At 53.5% G+C, this 19,612-nt stretch overlaps 1 protein-coding gene and 1 long non-coding RNA gene across 2 annotated transcripts; one reads left to right on the plus strand and one right to left on the minus strand.

Annotated features, from left to right (window-relative positions):
* Positions 1-14,907, plus strand: LOC122165758. Its single transcript, XR_006170593.1, has 3 exons — positions 1-71; positions 8,748-9,076; positions 12,623-14,907. It is a non-coding gene; the product is annotated as an uncharacterized LOC122165758 (long non-coding RNA).
* MMP11 (matrix metallopeptidase 11) lies at positions 244-17,352 on the minus strand. Its single transcript, XM_042829073.1, has 8 exons — positions 17,221-17,352; positions 8,742-8,983; positions 7,434-7,577; positions 6,334-6,467; positions 3,465-3,712; positions 3,009-3,222; positions 1,167-1,424; positions 244-702 (listed from the first exon to the last, which is right to left on the minus strand). Exons 1-8 carry the CDS (start codon positions 17,350-17,352, stop codon positions 569-571), a joined length of 1,506 nt encoding a protein of 501 aa, XP_042685007.1. The 3' UTR covers positions 244-568.
* Positions 17,353-19,612: the final 2,260 nt, after the last annotated feature.

Genomic DNA, 19,612 nt, shown 5'->3' on the forward strand with positions numbered 1-19,612 from the left:
GCCCACCCGGCGCGCGGCGGCGGCGGCGCTGAGGGGAGGCGGGCGGCAGGTAGAAAAGAGGCGCTTTATTGGTACATCCATACGTATATACACAGTATATATATATATATATATATTTATATATAAAAAAAGGGTTTATACGCGTCGTACAAACGTTGACGCCCGCGGGTTTGGTTCCGTCCTCGGAGCGCGGTGCGGAGGGGCAGTGTCCAGCACTGGGAGCCGCGGGGGGGCTGGCTGAGGGGCTGCGGCCTCACGGAGCGGAGGGCGACGGCGGGTCGGGGTTATGGGGGGAGTCCCGTTCCAGGCGGGCCTGATGGCTCTTGGGATGCTATCGCTGGAAGGACCTGGCCTGCTCGTGTCTGTAAAGAATGTGGCAGATGCTTTTGTGTTGACAGTGACAGAAGCTGGGGCTGCTGCTGGAACGGGAGAGGAGCAAACTTTGTCACTTGTTGTGACAGACGTCTGTTGTGTCAGGCTCTGCGCCTGAAAGGAGCCAGGAAGGGCAGCGGAGCCCTCTGTGGCTGCTGGAGGTCAAGGATGGAAGGGAAGAGTGGGGGATGCTCCTTCATCGGAAGGAGTTGGAGGAAGGTGTGCAGCTGAAGAAGTCCTGGCTGATCAGGCGTGGGTAACCCTCCAGCACCTTCACCTGGACGGGGTCAAACTTCCAGTAGTCTCGGCCTCTCAGGAAATAGGCAAAACCTGTGGAGGACAGAGGGAGGAGTAGGTGAGATAGCTTGGCTCAGCTGCCAGCACTAGGTAATACTGAAAGCAGCTGGTTTGTTCAGCACAGCTGGCTAGGCTGAACTGTGGGCAGAGCTGCTGTGCTGACATTGTTGGGAATGGTAACAGCTGGGTAGGACTCTGTGACCATTCATTTACCAGAAGTTTTAAGTTTTCTCTCATCAGATGCTTAAATGTTGATTGTTCTAATTAATACTTTAAAAACTCCTTACTTTCATGAAATAATCCACAGTTCCCTACCCAGGGAAGGGACAGACAGGAGGAGGTCCCTCAGATAAGAGGGACCTGTCTGAGTCTGTATAAACTGCATGGCATGTGCTATGGCTGGGAAGTGTCCACTGCTACCAAATGTCTTTCTGGTGGGAAGTAGCATCACCCTGAGCGCATGCCCCAGAGCAGGTCCTGTCCCCACTGGCACTGACCCAACTCATCCTGAAAAGCAGCATCAATCTCCTGTGGGACACCACGCCAGTCAGCCATGGTCCGGGGGTAGATGTTGTCCACCTGGCGCGTGCGAGGGTTGAAGCGCCAGTAGTTGCCTCCACTGAAGATGTAAATCTTGTTCTTCTCTGCTCCCCACACCAGAGCTGCCTGCACGGGAGAAGCAGGGAGGCCCAGCTCTACAGTTGGGGTGGGACCAGAGACTCTTCTCTCGCCGTCATAAATCCAGTACTGAGAATCTGGTGAGAAGATGGAAAAGTGGACACAGGTTCAGAGGTTCTTAGATGTCAGATAACTTGGCACTGAATTGCAGACTCAAGCTGGTGCCTGGGGAGAGCTCCCAAGGAAAGCTATTTATGAATGCCCACCAAGCGGGTAAGGAATTTAATTCTCCCCTCAATTCAACCCAGAATTGTCAGTGGTGAGATTGGGAGGACTCCTAGCAGCTGTCTCTTCTGTATCTGTGGAAGTTATAATACAAGATTTAACTTTACATACTAGCTGCCAGGCTGCCTTTCCTGGCCTCTCATGGTTGTGGTGTTGGAGAGGCCTGTGTGCATTTGAAAGAATGTTTCTCTCTAGCTGCTCCAGTCAGATGGGGTTGCCTGTAGTTTTTGAGGATGCGTTCAGGCAGTTGAATCAGCCCTGAACTTTTAGCTTGCCCTGGTTAGGCTGAAAAAGGAGTAGAGCCCATCGTTGGATAAAGGAATCCACAAAGCTGTAGAGTTTGACCAGACAAAGGCTGATTCTTGTGGCATCTCTGTGGCGAGGCCTGGGGCAGCCAGGAGGTTGCAGAGAAGCAAAATGGGTTATGGACTGACTCAAGGGGGGCACGTTCCTTGTGTGCCACATCCGTGCACGGGATAGGGCCCAAGGATCAGTCCCTACCCTGCCTGCTTATGTGGAGGAGATCATACGTACAGGCATAAGGGGGGCATGTGGCTGTAGAGAGGCAAACTACAGAACTCCATTTCTTGTTGCCAAGCTGAAACAGAGATGGGGGACATATTTCCAGTTTAGATTAAACTGGAAACTCTGTAATTGCCCTATGGCATGTAATACTTTCCCCTTATCTCATTTTAATTCATGGTTGGAGCCTGCCAGTTTTCACACTGTAAACCTCATCTGCAGGTGAGCAATCTGTTTATGTGGTAAAGCTGCCTGCAGAGCTGCCTGGTGTGGTTTCTGGTGCTTGGTCTCATAGTGCACAGATGGGGCATGCACAGTCAGGGCAGTTGGGCATAGTTACATAGTTCTGTGTCCCTGATATTAAATACACACTTGGAAAGAGCATTAGAGAAAACAATGGAGCTGAAACAGCAGTCCTTGCTGGTCTTAAGCTCCAGAGTTGTCCAGGAGGGCTCACCCCGCTGTGGTGGCTGGTGTTGAATCCCTGTGGTGGCTGGAGGTCGCCTGGCTCTACATAAGGGCTCCCTTCTTTGTGGGCTCACAGTTTTGGGGTGCTAGCAAAACTCAGTAACTGTGGGCACCAGTGAACCTGCCATTTTTCTCCTGTTTTCATCCCCAAGAAAGATGTTACAAGTGTTTCCTTCCTCCTCTGCCAGCAGCATGGCCAGGGCAGAGGCTCAAAACAATTCCAGAGGCATAGATATGGCTGTGTCTGAAGTAAAAGCGACCCTTTCTTCTCTCTTCTCCCCTTCACATCTGCTAAAAAGCTTAAACAGAGAAAGAAATAAACAGCAAGAATCATGATTTGTTGAGTGTATCCTAAGGGTTTCTTCTCCCAGGGACTTGTTGTGTCCTGAATACCCCGCTGTAAAAAAGACTACTTCTGAGCCATCTGATCCCAGTCCAGCTCTTACCTTGGAAAAACCAGATATTGCCCAGAGGGTCCTCGAAGGTGGCATCGACAGAACTTGGGATCCCCTGCCAGTGACGTGAGGCCAGAGCTGGGTAACCGGCCTGCAGCTTTCCAGCTCGGAGCCGCCACACGTAGCGAGATGTGAAGAAGAACAGCTCTCCCCGGATGGTGGCTGCAGCATCAAAAGCTGTCTCACAGGCATCGGGCTGCGCAGCCTGCCAAAGCATGGCCTGGTCAGGGGCTGGGACCCACGAGAACCGCCCTCACCCAGGCTGGGTTCAGCTGATGAGACAGCCCCATGTCCAGGACGTCATCCTACTACTGAGCTCAGTGGTGTGCGAGGAAAACAGGCTTCAAATCATGTCCAAGTCTGCTGCTGGCCCCATGGTGTGGGCAGCCCCAGCAGCTGAGAACACGCCACAGTGTTAAAGGAGACAGAGACGAGCTGTTTGCTTACCTCCACGTTGGTGATCTCGTTTGTTTCAAGGTCTGGCTGGGGCAGCTCTGCTGGCTGCATTGGGGTTGGGTCGGGATCCAGTTTGGGTTTCCCATAGAGATACTGGATACCCTGCTTGTCATCCTCGCTCAGGCTCAGCGGGTAGCGGAAGATGTAGAAAGGAGACATCAGTGACTTGGAGACAGTTGTGTGCTGCAGGCCCAGCACGTGGCCAAACTCATGAGCAGCCACCTGGAGGAGGTCAGTGCCTGCAAAGGGATGAGACAGGAGACGCTTGTGCCTGTTAGTGTGAGATGGGCAGGCTGTGAGGATGATTCTCTCACAGAGAGGATGCTGTCCTATTAGGTTCATTGCTGCTGATCATCAGCTCCTGACAATGCACTGAGGTATGCTCTAGGAGTCTGACATGCAGCAATAGAAACCTAGCTTGCAGATTGTTCCTGGATGTTTTCCTGTATAGCTCTATACCTTGTTTGTGTGTGTGTGGTTTTTAAGGGATCAAAGGGCATAATTAATTAAGGGATCCACTGATTCCAGAGCACTGTGAGTGAATTCATATGCTCAGGTATTAGCCTGGGCATGTTGGTAATCTTTAATTCTGTCTCCAGGGACTTCATTAGCTATCTGGAAGGTGAGGATTTTCCACATACTTTTGGAAAGGAGAACTTTGCAGAAAGAAGGAAACCTGGACTTTAGACGTAAGCGGTGGGTGGGAAGGCTGCTCTTTGTTCACTCAGGCTTGCAGCTGTTGTTAGCTACAGCTATAATGTAGCAGGTAGCACTTATCCCTGCTGTGGCAGCTCCTGGTGTCACTGGGGTCTCCTCCGGGAATGCAGCCGGCGAGTGGTGGCTGCTACGCAGACAGCAGAGGGAGCTCATTTATTGCTTGTGTATGGACTGTGGCAAGAGGAGGGCATTTAAAGATAAACACATAAAAATTCCTCCAGTGTCAAGACCTGCCCTTCTTCACCGAGCACAAGCAGTTGTATGGGAGATTGTACCTTGGGAATATGTGATCCAACAGCGTTTATAAGAGTAAACAGAGAAAAGTGTATTTCAGTAAACAAAAATGTTGCTTGGCTGGCAGATGTTATTTACCTTCCAATAGATCATTTTTGAAGTTGATACATTTTAGGGAAGTTTGAAAGAGAAACATTAAGCAGCAAAGCTTGTGAGCTGAGGCTGTTTGTTGACAAGTCTCAGCGTATTCCTTCACTTGCCTTCAGCCAGAAATCCTCCGAGCTGCAGCCCAGGTGATGAGAAAGGCAGGGATGTGAGTCAGCTGGTCTCACTGCTCCGAGCGGGATTTCCCTGCTGGCCCAGGGGAGCAGGTCACTGCTCAGCACCGGGATGGGGATGCAGCTGGAAGGGAGCCTGGGAAGGGTGGAGGGGAAGGTGAGCCCTGGTCTTCCTCTGCTGGTCAGCTGCACGTAGAAGCGATGAATTTTTGCAGCACTGACACAATTAGATCAACACACCTAGGTCAGCTGACAAAGTGGGGTCTCTGTGTCAGTGATTTATTACAAACTTTCAGACACTTGTGTTTAGCTTGGCAGGATCCTCACTCGATGCTTTCCAGTGTTGGCAGATCTGCAGCAGTACTGTCAGATTCTCTGGGGAGGTGAAGGACAGCACGTCTGCAGGAGCTGTGCTGGGTGCTTTGCTGCCCCTCACAGAAGGTCCTCTGCATGCAGTCCTGCTCCCTGCACGGCTCTGGGCTGACCCTGAGGCACCTTACCCCCTCTGCTCTGCCATGTATGTAATGAGGCTAAGGATTTTCCTATCTCTGAGAGCTTAGGCAAGGATTAAACCGTGTTTATATCATAAAGCTCTTTTCGGCATATTAAATAGCAATTAGCTGCAAAGACCTTTTATAACATTTATTTATGGAAGGCAGAGGGGGGAAAAGGCCATGGAATAGGGCTGGGTTCTGATGGGAACTGGCATCTGTTTTGACAGTTCTGGTTTGGCTCCAACGCTGTCTATGAGAGAATGTAGGAAATTCTTCATGCAGCCCCAATGGGAGGTGCAAAGTGTCAGAACCCACCTGTCCCTGAGAAGCAGAAAGGTTTCAGCAGCAAGACCTGGTGCTGAGATTCTTGTATCAGGATGGCAAGGACCAAGTCGGACACGTGATAGTCCTGTCCCCCACAGAGCCAACCTGGCGTTCACCTGACAGAGTCGGACTTGAGGGCGACCCATCTGAGTCCTGACATCAACGTGGACAAAATATCTGGAAAACCTCAGAGGGGCAGAGCTTTAACTCGGGCTTTGTGATTGTCTTTGTCCCTGCACTAGTTTTGGTGGCTCTTGCAGAAACGGATGCTTTGGGCGCTGGTCCAGATGGTCCCAAGCGGTACTGTGGTATCACATGGATACTGTGACGCCAGGCCCCAAATGCCTGAGCAGTGAGCTACCAGCTCTGATCTATTATTAGCAAAGAAAAAAATGTCTTGACTTGCAGTGGCATTGTTTATGGTCAGAGCATTCCCAGGCCACAGGGACAGAGCTGGAGCCTGGGTAGATTCCCTTTATGGACTTGTTCAAAGGGAAAATACTCTGAGGGCATGCAGGACTGAGTCTGAGGCCTGATTGCTATGCTGTCCTTTGGAAGCCACTTGGTGTGTCATCCAGTGTGTGAGCCTGTGTCTGCTCTGGGAATCCAAGTGCTGGGCATAGGCTTTGCTGTGGCTGGAAGAGGACAAAAAAGTCCAGCAGGCTTGTAAGTGGCAGGAAGTGACAATACATCCCACAAGAATGATGGTTGCGTGTCAGTTTTACAGGGCCCCTGCTCAAAGCACAGTTAAATAATCTCTAAGTGTGCTGACAGGCACCTGGCACAGCACAGCTGCCTTAAACAGTACCATACCCAGGTTGTTCCCGATCGTCCATGTCTCATCGTAGTCAAAATGGACATCTCCTTCCCGATGCGTCTTGGGGAAGAATGCGTGTGCCAGGATCCCTCCGGGCCCATCAAAGGGCAAATTGTCACCATGCCAGTACCTGGAGGGGAACCACAGCGCGCCTCAGACAAACAGCCATGTGGCTCAGGTGCTTGGCACTGCACAGCCCAAAGTGGAGAATTGCAACGAGGAGACAGCAAGTCTCAGTCCCACCACAAGCTCATCCCATAATTGACTGCTTGGAGCCCTACAGGTTGATGCCAACCTGGTTCTGTGCTAGGGCACTCAGTAAGTAGAGCCCCATCACACCAAGCCCAGGGGAGTTTTATGGTTTTCTCAAGACAAAGCTGAAGATGGAACCTAAAGAATTAAGTGGCTGCCGGAGCCAGAATTGAATCAACCTAGCTGAATGGCAGGGAATGTGGAGGGGCAGCCTGTGAGGAAGCCAGCCAAATCCTCAGGTCCTCACTCAAGCCGAGCCCACTGTTGGCAACTGAAGGAATCCCATGGGATGTGACCACTGTAGGGAGCTGAGGGTGGCACAGGCAAATACACAGAACACAAATCGCGTCCCTGCTTGGACAGTCTCCACTGCCGTTCTCAGTTTTGTGCAAACAGGCCACAGAGGGAAGCCTTTGCTCCTGTGAATGTTCTGCCAGCCATTAATTTCAAGCCAAGAGCCAAAATTCATTTAACCAGGAAGCTATATTTGTCTTCAGGCAGACAGTTACATTGTACTGTCAGGGGACAGGATGGAGGACCTGAAGATGGAACGTCAAAACAAACACTTAGGAAAACAGCCTGTGGGCAGAGAAATGTAAATATACACAGAGTTAATGATGGATTAGTAACGGTACTGTGCACAGCCAGCACAGAACAGCTGCATTTACACTAAGCGGCCCACATCTGACAGAAAAACCAAAAACATGCCCAAGTCTGAGAGCTGAAATATGAGTCTCCCTGTCAGTGCCCGTGCTGTGCTGGCAGCTCAGCTGCAGGCCTGGGATCTCCTACTCAGTGCTGCTGCTCCATCTGGGAGCAGCGTGTTGCTGCCCGCCGCGCTCACCTTGTGAAATCAATGACAATGTCAGCCCGGCCCTCCTGAACCTCAGTGAAGGTCAGCGGTGTCACATCGCTCCAGACTTTCAAAGCCTCCTCGATGGTCCTTCTCACTTTGGTTTTTACAAGTTGCCATGGGAATCTGATAATTCTGAAAGGCAAAAGACCCCAGGGGAAAAGAGCATCAGCCACTCCCTCTTGGCACCAGAGTACCTCCAATCCAGAGATGCTCCATTCCAGAACCCTCTTCCATGCAACATTGCAGCAGACAAATTCCATCAGTGCTGAAACCCTCGGGCTACTGGTCCCAGAGGTGAGCTCTCAAGAGAGCTTTGCAGAGCTGTGCTTTTGTGGAGTAAAGGGCTGCAGCATTTCCCAGTTCTGTCTTGAGTCCATCCCCACAGAGCTGCCTGGGAGTGGTGTGATATTATTTTAGCCCTTCAATCTTTTTGACCCTGGAAATCTGGGCTTGCTCAGAGCAGCTGCCTATTCTGCTCTCTGCAACATAATCAGAGTGTCAGGTCTGCTACAAAAGGAGCTTGCTTTCCCTTCCACTAAGTGTTGGTGTGTGTTCATCTCAGCTGTGTTTCCTCCTTTAACACTGTTGACAAAAGTGAAAAATGGAAGAAGCCTTTCTTTCATCTGTAGCCTCCTAACGCTGTGAGGAACAATCTTCTGCACTCAATTAAACAAGATATTATTTGTGTGCTGTTGAAGTCCTTACAAGTGTGCTCACTTCAGCACTCACACCTCACACCCTATGGGGAACTGGGGAGACAACAAACCTTCCCTCAGACCTGATCAGCAGATCTGCACTTGAGAATGTGTGGGCTGGTTTGGGCAAAACTTGACACCAGAATCATGTTTATGGGAACATCAATAGCAGCAGCATAAAACTGACTTTTTAAAACAAACTGTGAGGTCAGCCTATGGAATGATGGCTGTGGGGGGCAAAAGCACAGCAGGAGTGTGCTGCTGCACAGCTCGGTGTGCATTGGGGTTTGATATGGGGAAGCAAAGGCATGCGCGGGGATGCTGTTGTGGACAGGCTGAGGGGTGGCTGTGCAGAAGGTGTTGGGATGGGGGAGTGAGCAGCTGCATTTACAGGAACACGTGAAGGGATGGAGAGGTGCTGGGTGCAGTCCTGCAGGCGGTTTGGTGTGTGGCTGCCCTGCCAAGCTGGTTATACCCAGCTCAGGGTTGCCCTCCTACTTGTGTGAGGACATCACAGCATGCCGCAGTCAAGGGACATCAGATGAAGAGTTTTAGGGAGGGAGAAGCCTTGAGTCTTACTCTCATTTCACATCTCTCTTACTTGTAGGTGAGGTCAGTCTTGTCCCAGCGTCCCCCGGAAAGGACGAAGCGTTTCTGCCGGTTGCGCCCGTTCTGGCCGTCCGGCAGCACCGGGAGGTCTGGCACACCACAGCGGGGTGGGTTCCAGCCTGCTGCCTGCTCATCTGCACCCATGGGGAAGCTCTTGGCGGCCACCCCAGTCCCTACCAGGGATGAAAGCCAGGGACTCTGCTCCTTCCAGGTGTGATGTTTTCGAGACATGTCCTGGAAGGGAAAAACAAAGCTGTCACTTCTGTGTCTTGGATATGAGAGGTCTTGATGGAGGAATGAACATCTACCAACAGCAGACCTGCAGAGGTGAGTTCCGCCTCTCCCTGGTTTCTTCCCTGGCTGCTAAGGCACATCCTGCTGCCCACAGACATCCTCAGTTCCCTGGGTTCCTGCTCTGAGGCCAGGCCATACCTGTGAACAAAGTCTAATTCCATAGCATCCCCTACATCTACTTTTCGTCCACATTTCCTTGACAGCTGGACAGCATGAAATGCTTTTGCAAACTGTGGATAAGAACCAGACCCTCCAAACTTGAAACAAATCACTAGGGAGGGAGTAAAATTTCCCACTTTTCACCACATCATTGTGTTCCCTCCTTGCCCTGATAGCGGTGATGTGGGTGATGTGAGAAGGAGAAAGCCTTTAGTCCCCAGCACGTGGTTGTGCTCCCCGTTCTCCCTCCTGTGGTGTTGTAGTCGATAAGCAGACCCCTGGCATGGCTCAGGGGCTGCACGAGCTGGAGAGCAGGATACACGGATCTGGAGGGTGACAGAGCCCAGGGCAGAGCAGCAGTGACTGTTCCTGCGGTCCCTGTCACTGTGTGAGAGAGAGAAGGACAGGACCATTCCCCCTTGCCTCACTATGTCTGTAGATCTGCTTGCAGAAAGGTCACTCCACTCTCTCACACTTAATTAGAAAAGCCTGGTTCCTCTTGGAAGCATTAACAGTGCTAATTAACTGATTTCCACTGGTTTCCCAACTAACAGCAAGATTATGGGTCACAGGACCACCATGATACGTGAGTCAAGCTTAATCCCCAATCTGCTGTGAGGTACATAAGATGAGAAGATGCTTGATTCCCGAGTAACTGTGCTGTGTGAGCCCTGGGTCCAAACGCAGCCCTTTTTGCCTCATTCTGTGCAGCCAGATTTAAATGTGCTTGAGCACCAGGAGGGCTTGAGATGCAGCAGTGATGCATCTGCTCAAGCAGGCAGGCTCCGTCCCACAGGGCTTGAGTCGTGTGTAGGGCTCTCTTCCTTCCCTTGCACAGAGCTGCCTGCTTTCAGGCCAGCTCTCCCGCCTGCCTAAGGACTGAGGGTCGGGCTGGCGCGATGCCAGCGCTGCCGCAATGCCGTGTAATCCGCGTGCTGCCGTCCCTCTGTTCCCCTACAATGAGCCCATTCATGCGGGCAGGAATAAAGTGTGAAGCCCTTGGCATTAATTCCGCTACTGGGCTTTGACTCTGAGACTGCCCCGTGCCTCGGAGTGATGCATAGGTGGGCACAGGAGCCAGAGGGGTTGCACAAGGTGCAGTTCAGGTGTCCAGTTCTTCGTATGTCTGTCACTACTTCATGGTGCTGGTTTGTCCTCCCTGCCAGTCAGCCAGCCTGGGGCTTGGCATCTGCCAGCCTTTGCCTTAGAAACCAGCCTCTGCATCAACCCCATCCTGGCATCCCGCTGCACTTTCACACACCGCTAAGAAGGGCAAAGAAAGCCATTTTATGTCTTGCACAACAAAGCCCACTCAACCCACCAGCCATTGCATGGGGAATCCGTCCAATCCCTTAGTGAAAGGAGGGTGCATGAGCTGGCCAGTCCAAGAGGAGGCTGCACCAGCCTGCTTCCATTGAATGCCGGAGCCCTGCCAAGTGCAAGATACCTGTCTTTCTAAGCTGAACTCTCTAAGAGTGGCTTGGCACTCCCAGGCAGCTAATGTTTGAGAAGGACAGCTGGCAGGAGGAACTCATAAGGATTGTGTCCTGGCCAATATTTTATTCTCAGCCCCCATGAGACCCTCTGTCAAGCATATAACAGCAGCTGCGTCTGCCGATGCTTTTCACCAAAGCCCAGTCTGAAAGGCTCTTGGCTTCCCACACTGCATGCGCTGCTCAGGAGAACTCTGCTACCATGGGGTGATGAATGTGTCTGCATCTCCAGGGCCAGGAGGCAGCAGGCAACCACTTCAAGGCACACAGGGAACAGGAGTGGAGATGGACTCCAGGGAAAGCCATCACTGTGGAAGTGGGACAGGAGTTACCCAGGCAGGCAAGTGAGCTGAAATTGAAGATGGGCTTTTTGTCTTGGCTATGATAGCAAGATCTACCCTAACTACTGGAGGCCTGACAATTGGAGGAAAAGTCAATTGTTGGCTTTTTGGCTAGGAACACTGGCATAAACTAGAGATTATCAATGTCTGAGCAGAGGCAGAGAGGAGAAATTACCTTTTTCCTTCTTGCCCTGGGGGAACCTATGTGCAGGGGCTAAGGACAGCCAGGTTTTGTCTCTACTGTTTGGTTAACTTGAGCTTGTTGGCACAAACTCCAAACATCCAGACCCAACTTTACCTTTAAGCAGGACCCTCCCTGCTCCACCTGCCTTCCTGCTGCCATGACTGAGCCTGACTGGGCTTGGGAGGGGACACCAGCAGGTCCCTTGGGTGGAAGCAGGACGTTAGACCTGCCCTGCTGCCCCTGCACTTGCTGCACCCCTGCACAAACAGTGGTAGGGCATAGAGTCTCTCTCTGCCGTCACCACACTGACATTAGCATGATGGCAGGAAAGGGCTGGAAAATGCCACTGCAGGCACAGCCAGCAAGGGGAAATGTGACGGGCAGAAACCACTTTCCAAACAATGCTCAGGAGACGTATCAGGCTGGAGATTTCAGCCTCCTTGACTGGACACACCTCACTGCAGTCACTTCCCAAGGCTTAGATAAGGCACATCCTGTCACTTAAGGTTGAATCCCTTCCACCCTGTGCTGAAACCACCCATCTATGGGATATGTATGGGAATTACAGGGAGCTCCTGCTTTGTTTTATTGAGCTCTTCATATGTGGTATGCCCTAACTGTATGCTTAGGGGTTTGCTTAGAGCTGTGCTGCTGCTGAAGCAAGGACAAACCTGTGGAGAAGGGCTTAGGAAGGCAACAGCTGTAGGGTAACCATGAGGGCATCCCCACTCCTCCCATCCTGCCAGCAGAGGGGAAAGGACTGCTGAAGACCAAAAGCAAGGGGAGGTCTCTGCAAGCCAGGAAAGACATTCAGAACGGCCAAAAGCAGAGCTGGTTCAGAGCACAAGAACAGCACCTGCAGGGAAGATGGGAAATCAGACAGTGTGAGAGAGCCTGCCTCACCCCCAGCAATTCTCTCCTGCCAGCATGGGGGAGCCAAGGGCTGCAGAAGACTGAGCCTGCCAGCTCTCCCCAGTGACAGCTGATCCCCAGCCCACGAGAAGCCTCCCATGCAAAGGGCTGCCTCTGAGCCTACAGCAGTCTGCAACCCTTTGTGCTGTCCTTCACAGGATAACCCATAGTCAGGGATGGTGAGTGTACACAGGAACAGGCAGCTTCCCACGGGGGAAGAAGCCAAGGCTTTGCAATGGAGACTGAGCAGCAAAATTTCTGCAAGTGCAGAGAAGTGGTTGAGTGCAGTGGGGCTGCCAGGCCTGAAACCCAGAGCAGAGAAGAGCAGAGGAACAAAACTGTTCACAAAGAGGGCTGTGCAGAGAAAGAGAAACCTCTTCTTAACAGCCTTGTGACCAAAAGGTTGAGGGGGAGATGGAGGGAAGGACTGATCCCATGGGAGAGCAGAAACCACCATGGAGGTGCTGGCTGCCCACTCGGTTCTTTCCAGCTGTCTCAGTACTCAAATTCTGTGACACAACATACATCTCTCCAGCTCTGATGGGGCCAGATGAACATCAGCCAAACTTCCCAGGAAGTGTCCCAGCCATCCCAAGGAGCCAGGAGCATCTTCAACCTCATTGTGTTGGGCAGCATTCATCCCCCAGAAAGGAGAAGCAGCCAGAGCAGCACAGCTACAATGGGTGTATAAAAAACCTCAAGAGCAAGGCCACCGCCAGGTACAGACAACTTCGGTGCTCTCCTCTGACTGGGTCCATCCTCTGCTGCCTGCCCTGAACTTAAACTTGTCTTCTCTGTCACACACCTAATTACCTCCACGGCTGGGCTCCTGCTGACTCCTGCAGCACAGACATGAAAGGAGACCCCCCTCCCTGTCAGATGGGAGGTACTGGACAAGCTACAGCTTGAATTCCATCAGTCTTGGATACTTCCCCTGTCGCTGAGGGCTGTTTTCTTTTCTGCTCTGGGATGAGTAGATGGGCTTTCTCCCCACCTCCTTGCCCCTTCTGATGCTTTTCTATTTCTCCTTGTTTTCTTCTTCTGTTACTCAGAGTATTTGGTGTGGCCCTAGTATTTGCTCTCCCTTTGGCTAGTAGGATTATCCTCCTCCCATCCACCTTGGAGCACTCCTTCCCTTAGTTCAATGTGCAGAGAAGAAGAGCAGATACGATTTCCCCTGTGGCTCTCATGTACAACAGTTCCAGCATGTCTTTTCTGCTGCCAGGCAGCTGTGCCCCCTCAGTGGCTGTGCACTGCTGAGCAGGCTCTTGGTGATGGTCTTGCTGGACATCAGCACTGGTTTCCTCAGGCACAGAGCACTGTGCCCAGTATTTTGGCCAGCCTGCTTCTCATCCCAGCACGGGTCTGCAGGGTTGGATTGGAAGTGCACCTGCAGCTGTTAGCACTGAAACCGGGGTCACCCTGCTCTGGAGTAGAGAGTGGAGGCAGACCATAAGCGCAGCACTGGATGGTCACAAAGGTGTGAATGCTGTAGCTGAAAGTCCACAGCAGAAACATCTTTTTTGTGCTGCTGAAGGCACAGTTAATGGAAATGCTGCAGAAGAAGCGTGTAAGCAAAGTCAACAGATTATTGGTCCTCCTCCCTGAACAAGTCTCTCTCCCAACCCTTTTGAATTCTTTACTTACACCAAACACATCTATAACAGGACTGGCTCCTTCAAGCTGCGCTGCAGCTCTGTCCTACTGCACACAGAGCAGAGGGAATGGAAAGGAAAAGGCCAACCTTTGGCCAAACGAGGTCAAATGGGAGGTGCTGCAGTTCCTGGCCTTCACACAGTTGGAGGTTCCTCTCTGCTCGCTCCCATAGTTCACAGCACCACCAAGCACGACCTCCTGGGGCCTGACGGTTTGTTTCCGGATAATTTGGTGATAGTTGTTGTTGGCAGCGAAAGAAGGAAAATGTTTATTTTTCCTAAGCAACACAGAACACGAAACATTATAGACTGCAAATGTTTATGCCCACAGTCAGAATGAAAAGGCTCAGGCTCTGATGTAACAACAGAAAGCAAATGAATAAACACTGCAGGACTATTTTTGTTATCAGGCGCTTTAATTACATAACAGTTTGTGAGTCTGGTCCATCATTAACTCTGCAGCCATGCTGCTGGTGTCACCCAAGCAACAGTTTGCCAGAAGCAGCAGTACTTAGAAAGCAAACAAGCCTCGGGATGCCAGGACAGTGGAAGGTTTCAAGAGCCCTTAGGCTGATGACCTAGAAATCCCCTTGAAGACAAGAAACCAATCTAGGATGCAGTGCTCTCCAGCCAGAGGAGGAAGGGCTGAGATCTTTTTGTTCACTGTGCATTTACATCCAAGCTGAGGTGAGTGATGAGCGACTGGTGCTCAACCCAGGGACAACAGCCAGGACACCTCTCACTGGTACAGCCACCAGGCACAGTGCAGCCCTCTGCAGGGCTATGGGGGATGTTCTGCCTTCAGGGAATGCAGGCAGGAATCTCCAAACCCACAAGACAGCACTGTCCCCCTGCCTGATGTGCTGGAGACATCCAGTGGACTTTCTCCCTCCACTAATTTTCAGAGCCACTTAAGTGAGATGGTGTGAGATTGTGATGCCTCTCTGCTTAACCCCACTGTCCACAAGGAGGACAGCTACAAGCAGACTCAGCATGAAAAGTTTTCCACAGAAGCCCCATTTTGAACAACACCTTTGCCCTGCTTCTACGAACCCCTCTGAGCTGTGGGCCAGGGCAGACTGCACCCAGGGGAGCGAGTAAAAGTGAGCGTGTGCTGCAGCGTGGGGTCTTCACAGAGTGCTCCTCTCCCCTCTGCCCTTTTCTCCCTTTCAGCCTGCTTTGTCAGCTGCACCCCATTTGCCACACTGCAGGGTGTGTGCATGTTGCATGTGAAAGCACAAACACAACAGGCCCACTGGAGAATAACTGCTTACATGTGTCTCGAGTCTCTCCCAGAGCAGAGGATAAACATGCCTAAAATTACCCCAACACTCATTGCAGTATTTAAATAGCCAAACCAAACAGCGCAAATCAAACCCTTCCTGCAGGAGCCGCCTCGCCAGCTCCGCTGAGAGCTGGGGGCTGCAGCAGAGCAGTGCAGGGAGCCCTGGACTGTGGGCTTTGGGGGCACAGCTGCGGCGTGCAGCTCCCAGGTGATGGTGCTGGCAGCTGGGGAGGTGCCACTGCTTTTCCACGGAGAGTTTCCCAGCAAGAGGAGTGACTTTGAATTCCCAGGGGAGCTGAAAGCAATGCAGGAATTCAGCACTGCCGTGCACTGCCCAAAGACTGCAGTTCTTTTGTTCTCAAGTTTTACTGTGGACACCAGACACAGCCTGTGTTTTACTCTGTTTTTTCTTTCTTAGGCATAAAGGCAAAAGTGAAGGAGAGCTACAGAGCTTCCTACAAAGACTGAAGCTTCTAAAGCCCAGCCTTAAAATGAATGTTAACCCTTTATTCCCCTCCCTCCCCAACTACAGCTATTGTCATTTGGTGTTGCAGCACCCAGCAGCCCCAGTCTGGGCATGGGGTGCTGGCAGTGCAGCCCTCGCCCACACCTCCTACTGGCACAGCCAGAGGAAGTCACCATGTTCTGTCTCAGAGGAGCGAGCCTCCTTTCCCAGCTCAGCCCTTTGGCTCCCTTCTCATTCATCACCTGACAGCACAAGGTGCACAGGAAGGAAAACAGCTGCAGTTAGACATGGGGAAACATCTCTTTGTGCAGAAGGACTAAAATTAGCCAGGAGAGCATGTGATGGCATGGAGAGCTCTCTTACGAGGGCAGAGAAGGGATGAGGCCAGAAATTCACTGACAACCATGCAGTCCTCCTCGCTGCAGTCACTGCTCCACCCCACAGCGTACCCCAGCAGGGGCACTGGGAGTGGGATGAGGCACTTTGCTGTCATCTTACTTGCCGAGAGCAACCACTGTGATGCTGTCTGTACTTGGAGGCACCAGAATGCCCTTCAGGAGCACACCAGATAAGGAACATGTACCCAAAAGGAAATCTGAGATGATCCTTTCTATCTGAAAGGATGGAAAAACATCTGTCCATTTCAACCCTCAAAGCAGCACAGCCACTCTCTGCAAAGACTGAATGAAACGTTGATTTACAACCCTGATCTCCACGTGGCTGATCAAACACACCAGCACAAGATGCTCCTTAGCGAAACATATTTGTAGGGGTATCACGTGCAGTTACTCGAGCCAAGACAAAAGTATGAGCGCTCAGGATGTGGAGCGCTAACCCAGAGTGAGGAGGAAACAGTCTCGGGACAGCAGGCTACCAGCTGGGGGTCCGGCCGGCCCTCACAGCCGGCCGGCAGCTGCACGCACCATGGGAGGAACGCGAACGGTGCGAGGACCGGACCCACGTCTGTAGGATGTGACACACGTGACCGGCTCTCCCGTCCCCTGGGAACCTCGCGAGTCCTTGCCGGCAGCAGGAGCGGAGCCCGCTCAGGTCCCTTCGGGAGCGGCAGCGTCCCAGCCGGCGTGCGGCCCCCAGCACGGCGAGCGGCCCCGCACGCAGCAGCACCGCCGGCCGTGCGCTCTGCCTCCCCGCGCGGCCGCCGCTGTGGGTGAGAGCCGCGGGAACGCCCGGCCTCGCCTTCCTCAGAGTGACGGCTGAGCCAAGAGCGGTGACATTTGGGTTGGAATAATACAAGCGCTTCGGGGGCCGAGGCTGCTCGGTGCCAAGTCCCAGCCCACGGCATACTTAGCAGCCAAGTTAGAAAGTGCTCAGATGACAGAGCCGAGAGTAAAACCATCGGCAGACCCTCAGCTAATCCCCGCGGGCTGCTACCGGGCATTCGCTTTGCCGTTGCTTTACGGCACACCGGTGCAGCACACGCCTAAAAAGCCAACGAGCCGCTCCCGGCACGAGCCGCTCCCGGTGCCTCCCGTCGCCGCTCCCCGGCACGGCGCCGCAGCCGCATCCCAGGTGCCGGGACCTGGCGGCCCCTGCTGCCTGCTCGCCCCTCTCCTCCGGTTATCCCGTCTCCTCGCTCTCACGCGGAACGGCCGCTTCCGATGCCTTTAAGGCGGGGGATCCTCTCGCAAACCCTCTTTGTCCCGGTGCCCGTCCCCACTCACCGGCTTGTGGCGGCGGGCGGGCGCGGCGGGCGCGCAGTGCAGCAGGGCGGCGGCGAGCAGCGCGGCGGCGGGCAGCGGCGGGCGGGCCATGCCGGGCGGCGAGGAGAGGCCGGGGCGGGCGGGCTCGGACATGGGGCGGGGGGGGTCCCGCAGCGCCTTTTATCCCCCCGCGGCCGCCTGCCCTCCCCCCGCGCCTCCCTCACTCCCTCCCTCCCGCCCGCCGCCGCTCCTGCCTTTTGTTCTCCCCTCGTCGGGTTACAGCCGTGCGGGCCGAGGGGATGCGGCCCGTCGGTACCGCGGGCGGGGCCGCCCCGGAACGGGGCCGCCCCGCCGCTCCCCGGCCCCCCCGGGCTTCACGCCCCGTTGGGAGGGAGGGAGTGAGGCGCCGGGAGCCGCGGCCGGACGGCGCAGGGCTGCCGGGGGCTGCAGCACCGGCTGGGGGGGAAAGGAGAAGGAGAACGAGGAAGAAGAGAAGGAGGAGGTGCGGGGCTGCGCACTGCTGCCCCGGGCTGACGATGCTGCTTCGCCTCCGGCCGTCTGCATCTGCAGCGAGGCAGCACCTGGCTGCAAGTTGCACACACGCTGCAAGCGCTTCCTTCCAGTCCCGGAGCTGGTTTCTGCTCTCACTGGGATGGTGTTCGAAATTGGGACTGCTCTGCGTGGCAGCTTGGGAGGGGGTTTGAAAAGTGGTGCTGAAATCCCACAAGTGTTCACCATTCTCCGCCCCGTGCGTGCTTTGTGGGGCCACAAAAGCTCTTGGAGCTGCCTCAAAGCAGGTTAGAAGAAATGGGTCAGATGTTCTGCTTTCGTCTGTGACAGTTCATTAAAGGACTGATGCCTGGGTCGAAGGGAGCAAGTGGGAGGGCAGTGAAGGTGTTTTCCAGTTCCCCTCCACAGGACAAAAACCATCCTCTGCACGCCTGGATGTTTCAGTGCCCACAGGGAAGACCTGATCTCTGGATTTAACGCAGGAAATGTGCCTGCATCACTGCTTTGCATTTGTGGGACTCTGTGGGAGCCCCTGTGTGTGCCTGGCCCTTCACTCACCACCCACAGGAAAGCTTTTCCTGGGCAGGATGCTGAGGAAGGGGAAGGAAGGGTAAACCCCTGATTTGGGGATGCCAAAGCCTCCATCCGCTCAGCCTGGAGATGGAGGCAGGCAGCGCACAGCTCCAGTTTCTTGGTTCCTGTGGGGAAGAGGCTCTGCACTGTGTCAGCATCCCCTCAGCAGAGATCAACTGCAAATTGGTTCAAGAAATGTATGCAAATAAGGAGACTTTGATCTCCAGCTGCCTGTGCTGGTGCATGGGGAGTGGGTAAAGCTTCCTAACTTCCCAGGCTGTATGACTGTTTTATTCGTCTGTGATGAATTGTTCGTGTTCTACTTTATGGAAACCATATTTAGGATGTAAATACTGAATATGATAAGCAGATGCAAGAAGAGTGAGCCTGGTGGTGGCCTTGCTTGGACAGCACTGCAATGCTGAGCAAAGGAAGGCGAGGCAGAAAAGCAAAAGCCCACCTAGCACTGCGTGTCAGGCGGTCCAGAGCGATGTCCTGACCTGACCCTGCACAGATCTAACGTGTAGAGCTGTAGAGCTCCACACCTCACAGCTCAGGCCATGTCTAGCTCCCACTGTGAGCACTGGGGATGGCAGCTGTCCCTTGTTGGAGTGGGCACTGCAGGTATCCCAGAGGCCACACCTGTGGGTGCAGCCAGAGGGAAGAAGCAGGAAAAAGTGCTTGCAGGGCTCAGGCTGCATGCTGTGGAGTGGACACTCCGCTGCTCTGGAACACACAGCAGTTCTTACTTTCTTGCCTAGCTCTGAGTCAGACAGCTGGGTTCCAGCAAGGAAAGTTTTCCTGCCTTTGTTTCGCTTTTCTTTAGTGTCTTTCATTTGAATGGCTGGTGTCTCCGGGAGCTCAGGGCCTTCAGCCCATGCCAGGGGAGGCTGTTGGTGCCCTGGGGAAGCGGGGAGAGGCGTGGGAGCAGCCTGCGAGGCAGCGACAGGCAGCTTGGCTCTTCTTAAAAAAGGGAGACTTGGGAAGGGGGTGTTCTGGGAAACACAGGCCTTACAGAGATGGGACCGTGCGTGAGAACAGCCGGTTCCTGCCAAGACACTGAGCACAAAAGAGAGCGCATGGTGTGTTTGGGATTCCAAGCATTTTCCAGCAGAGCAGGGACATGTTCAGCAGCAGGAAGATGGCCCACTGAGTGGGTTGGGAGCCTGTGTGCTCACCTTCTGCCGACAGCCCTACGTGCAGCCAGCACCAGCCTTTTCTGCTAACACTGCTCTGCTAGGAGCTCTCGCAGCCACTGTCTGCCTGTACAGCCCTCAGCTTTACATCGGTGTGCAGCTTGCTGAATGTGCAGAGCATTCTGGCACAGGAG

Source organism: Centrocercus urophasianus, unplaced genomic scaffold (genome assembly GCF_019232065.1).
Source record: "Centrocercus urophasianus isolate 14NV4802_14NV808 unplaced genomic scaffold, USGS_Curo_1.0 seq_30, whole genome shotgun sequence".
NCBI classification, from domain to species: Eukaryota; Metazoa; Chordata; class Aves; order Galliformes; family Phasianidae; genus Centrocercus; species Centrocercus urophasianus.

Excerpts from the sequence above, each read along its gene's own strand:
- MMP11 (XM_042829073.1), bottom strand. The coding sequence starts at position 17,352 with ATGTCCGAGCCCGCCCGCCCCGGCCTCTCCTCGCCGCCCGGCATGGCC. Across the intron at positions 8,984-17,220 it reads CCGCCCGCCGCCACAAGCCG|GACATGTCTCGAAAACATCA; the intron begins GTGAGTGGGGAC and ends TTTCCCTTCCAG. Across the intron at positions 703-1,166 it reads TGCTTTTCAGGATGAGTTGG|GTTTTGCCTATTTCCTGAGA; the intron begins GTCAGTGCCAGT and ends TGTCCTCCACAG.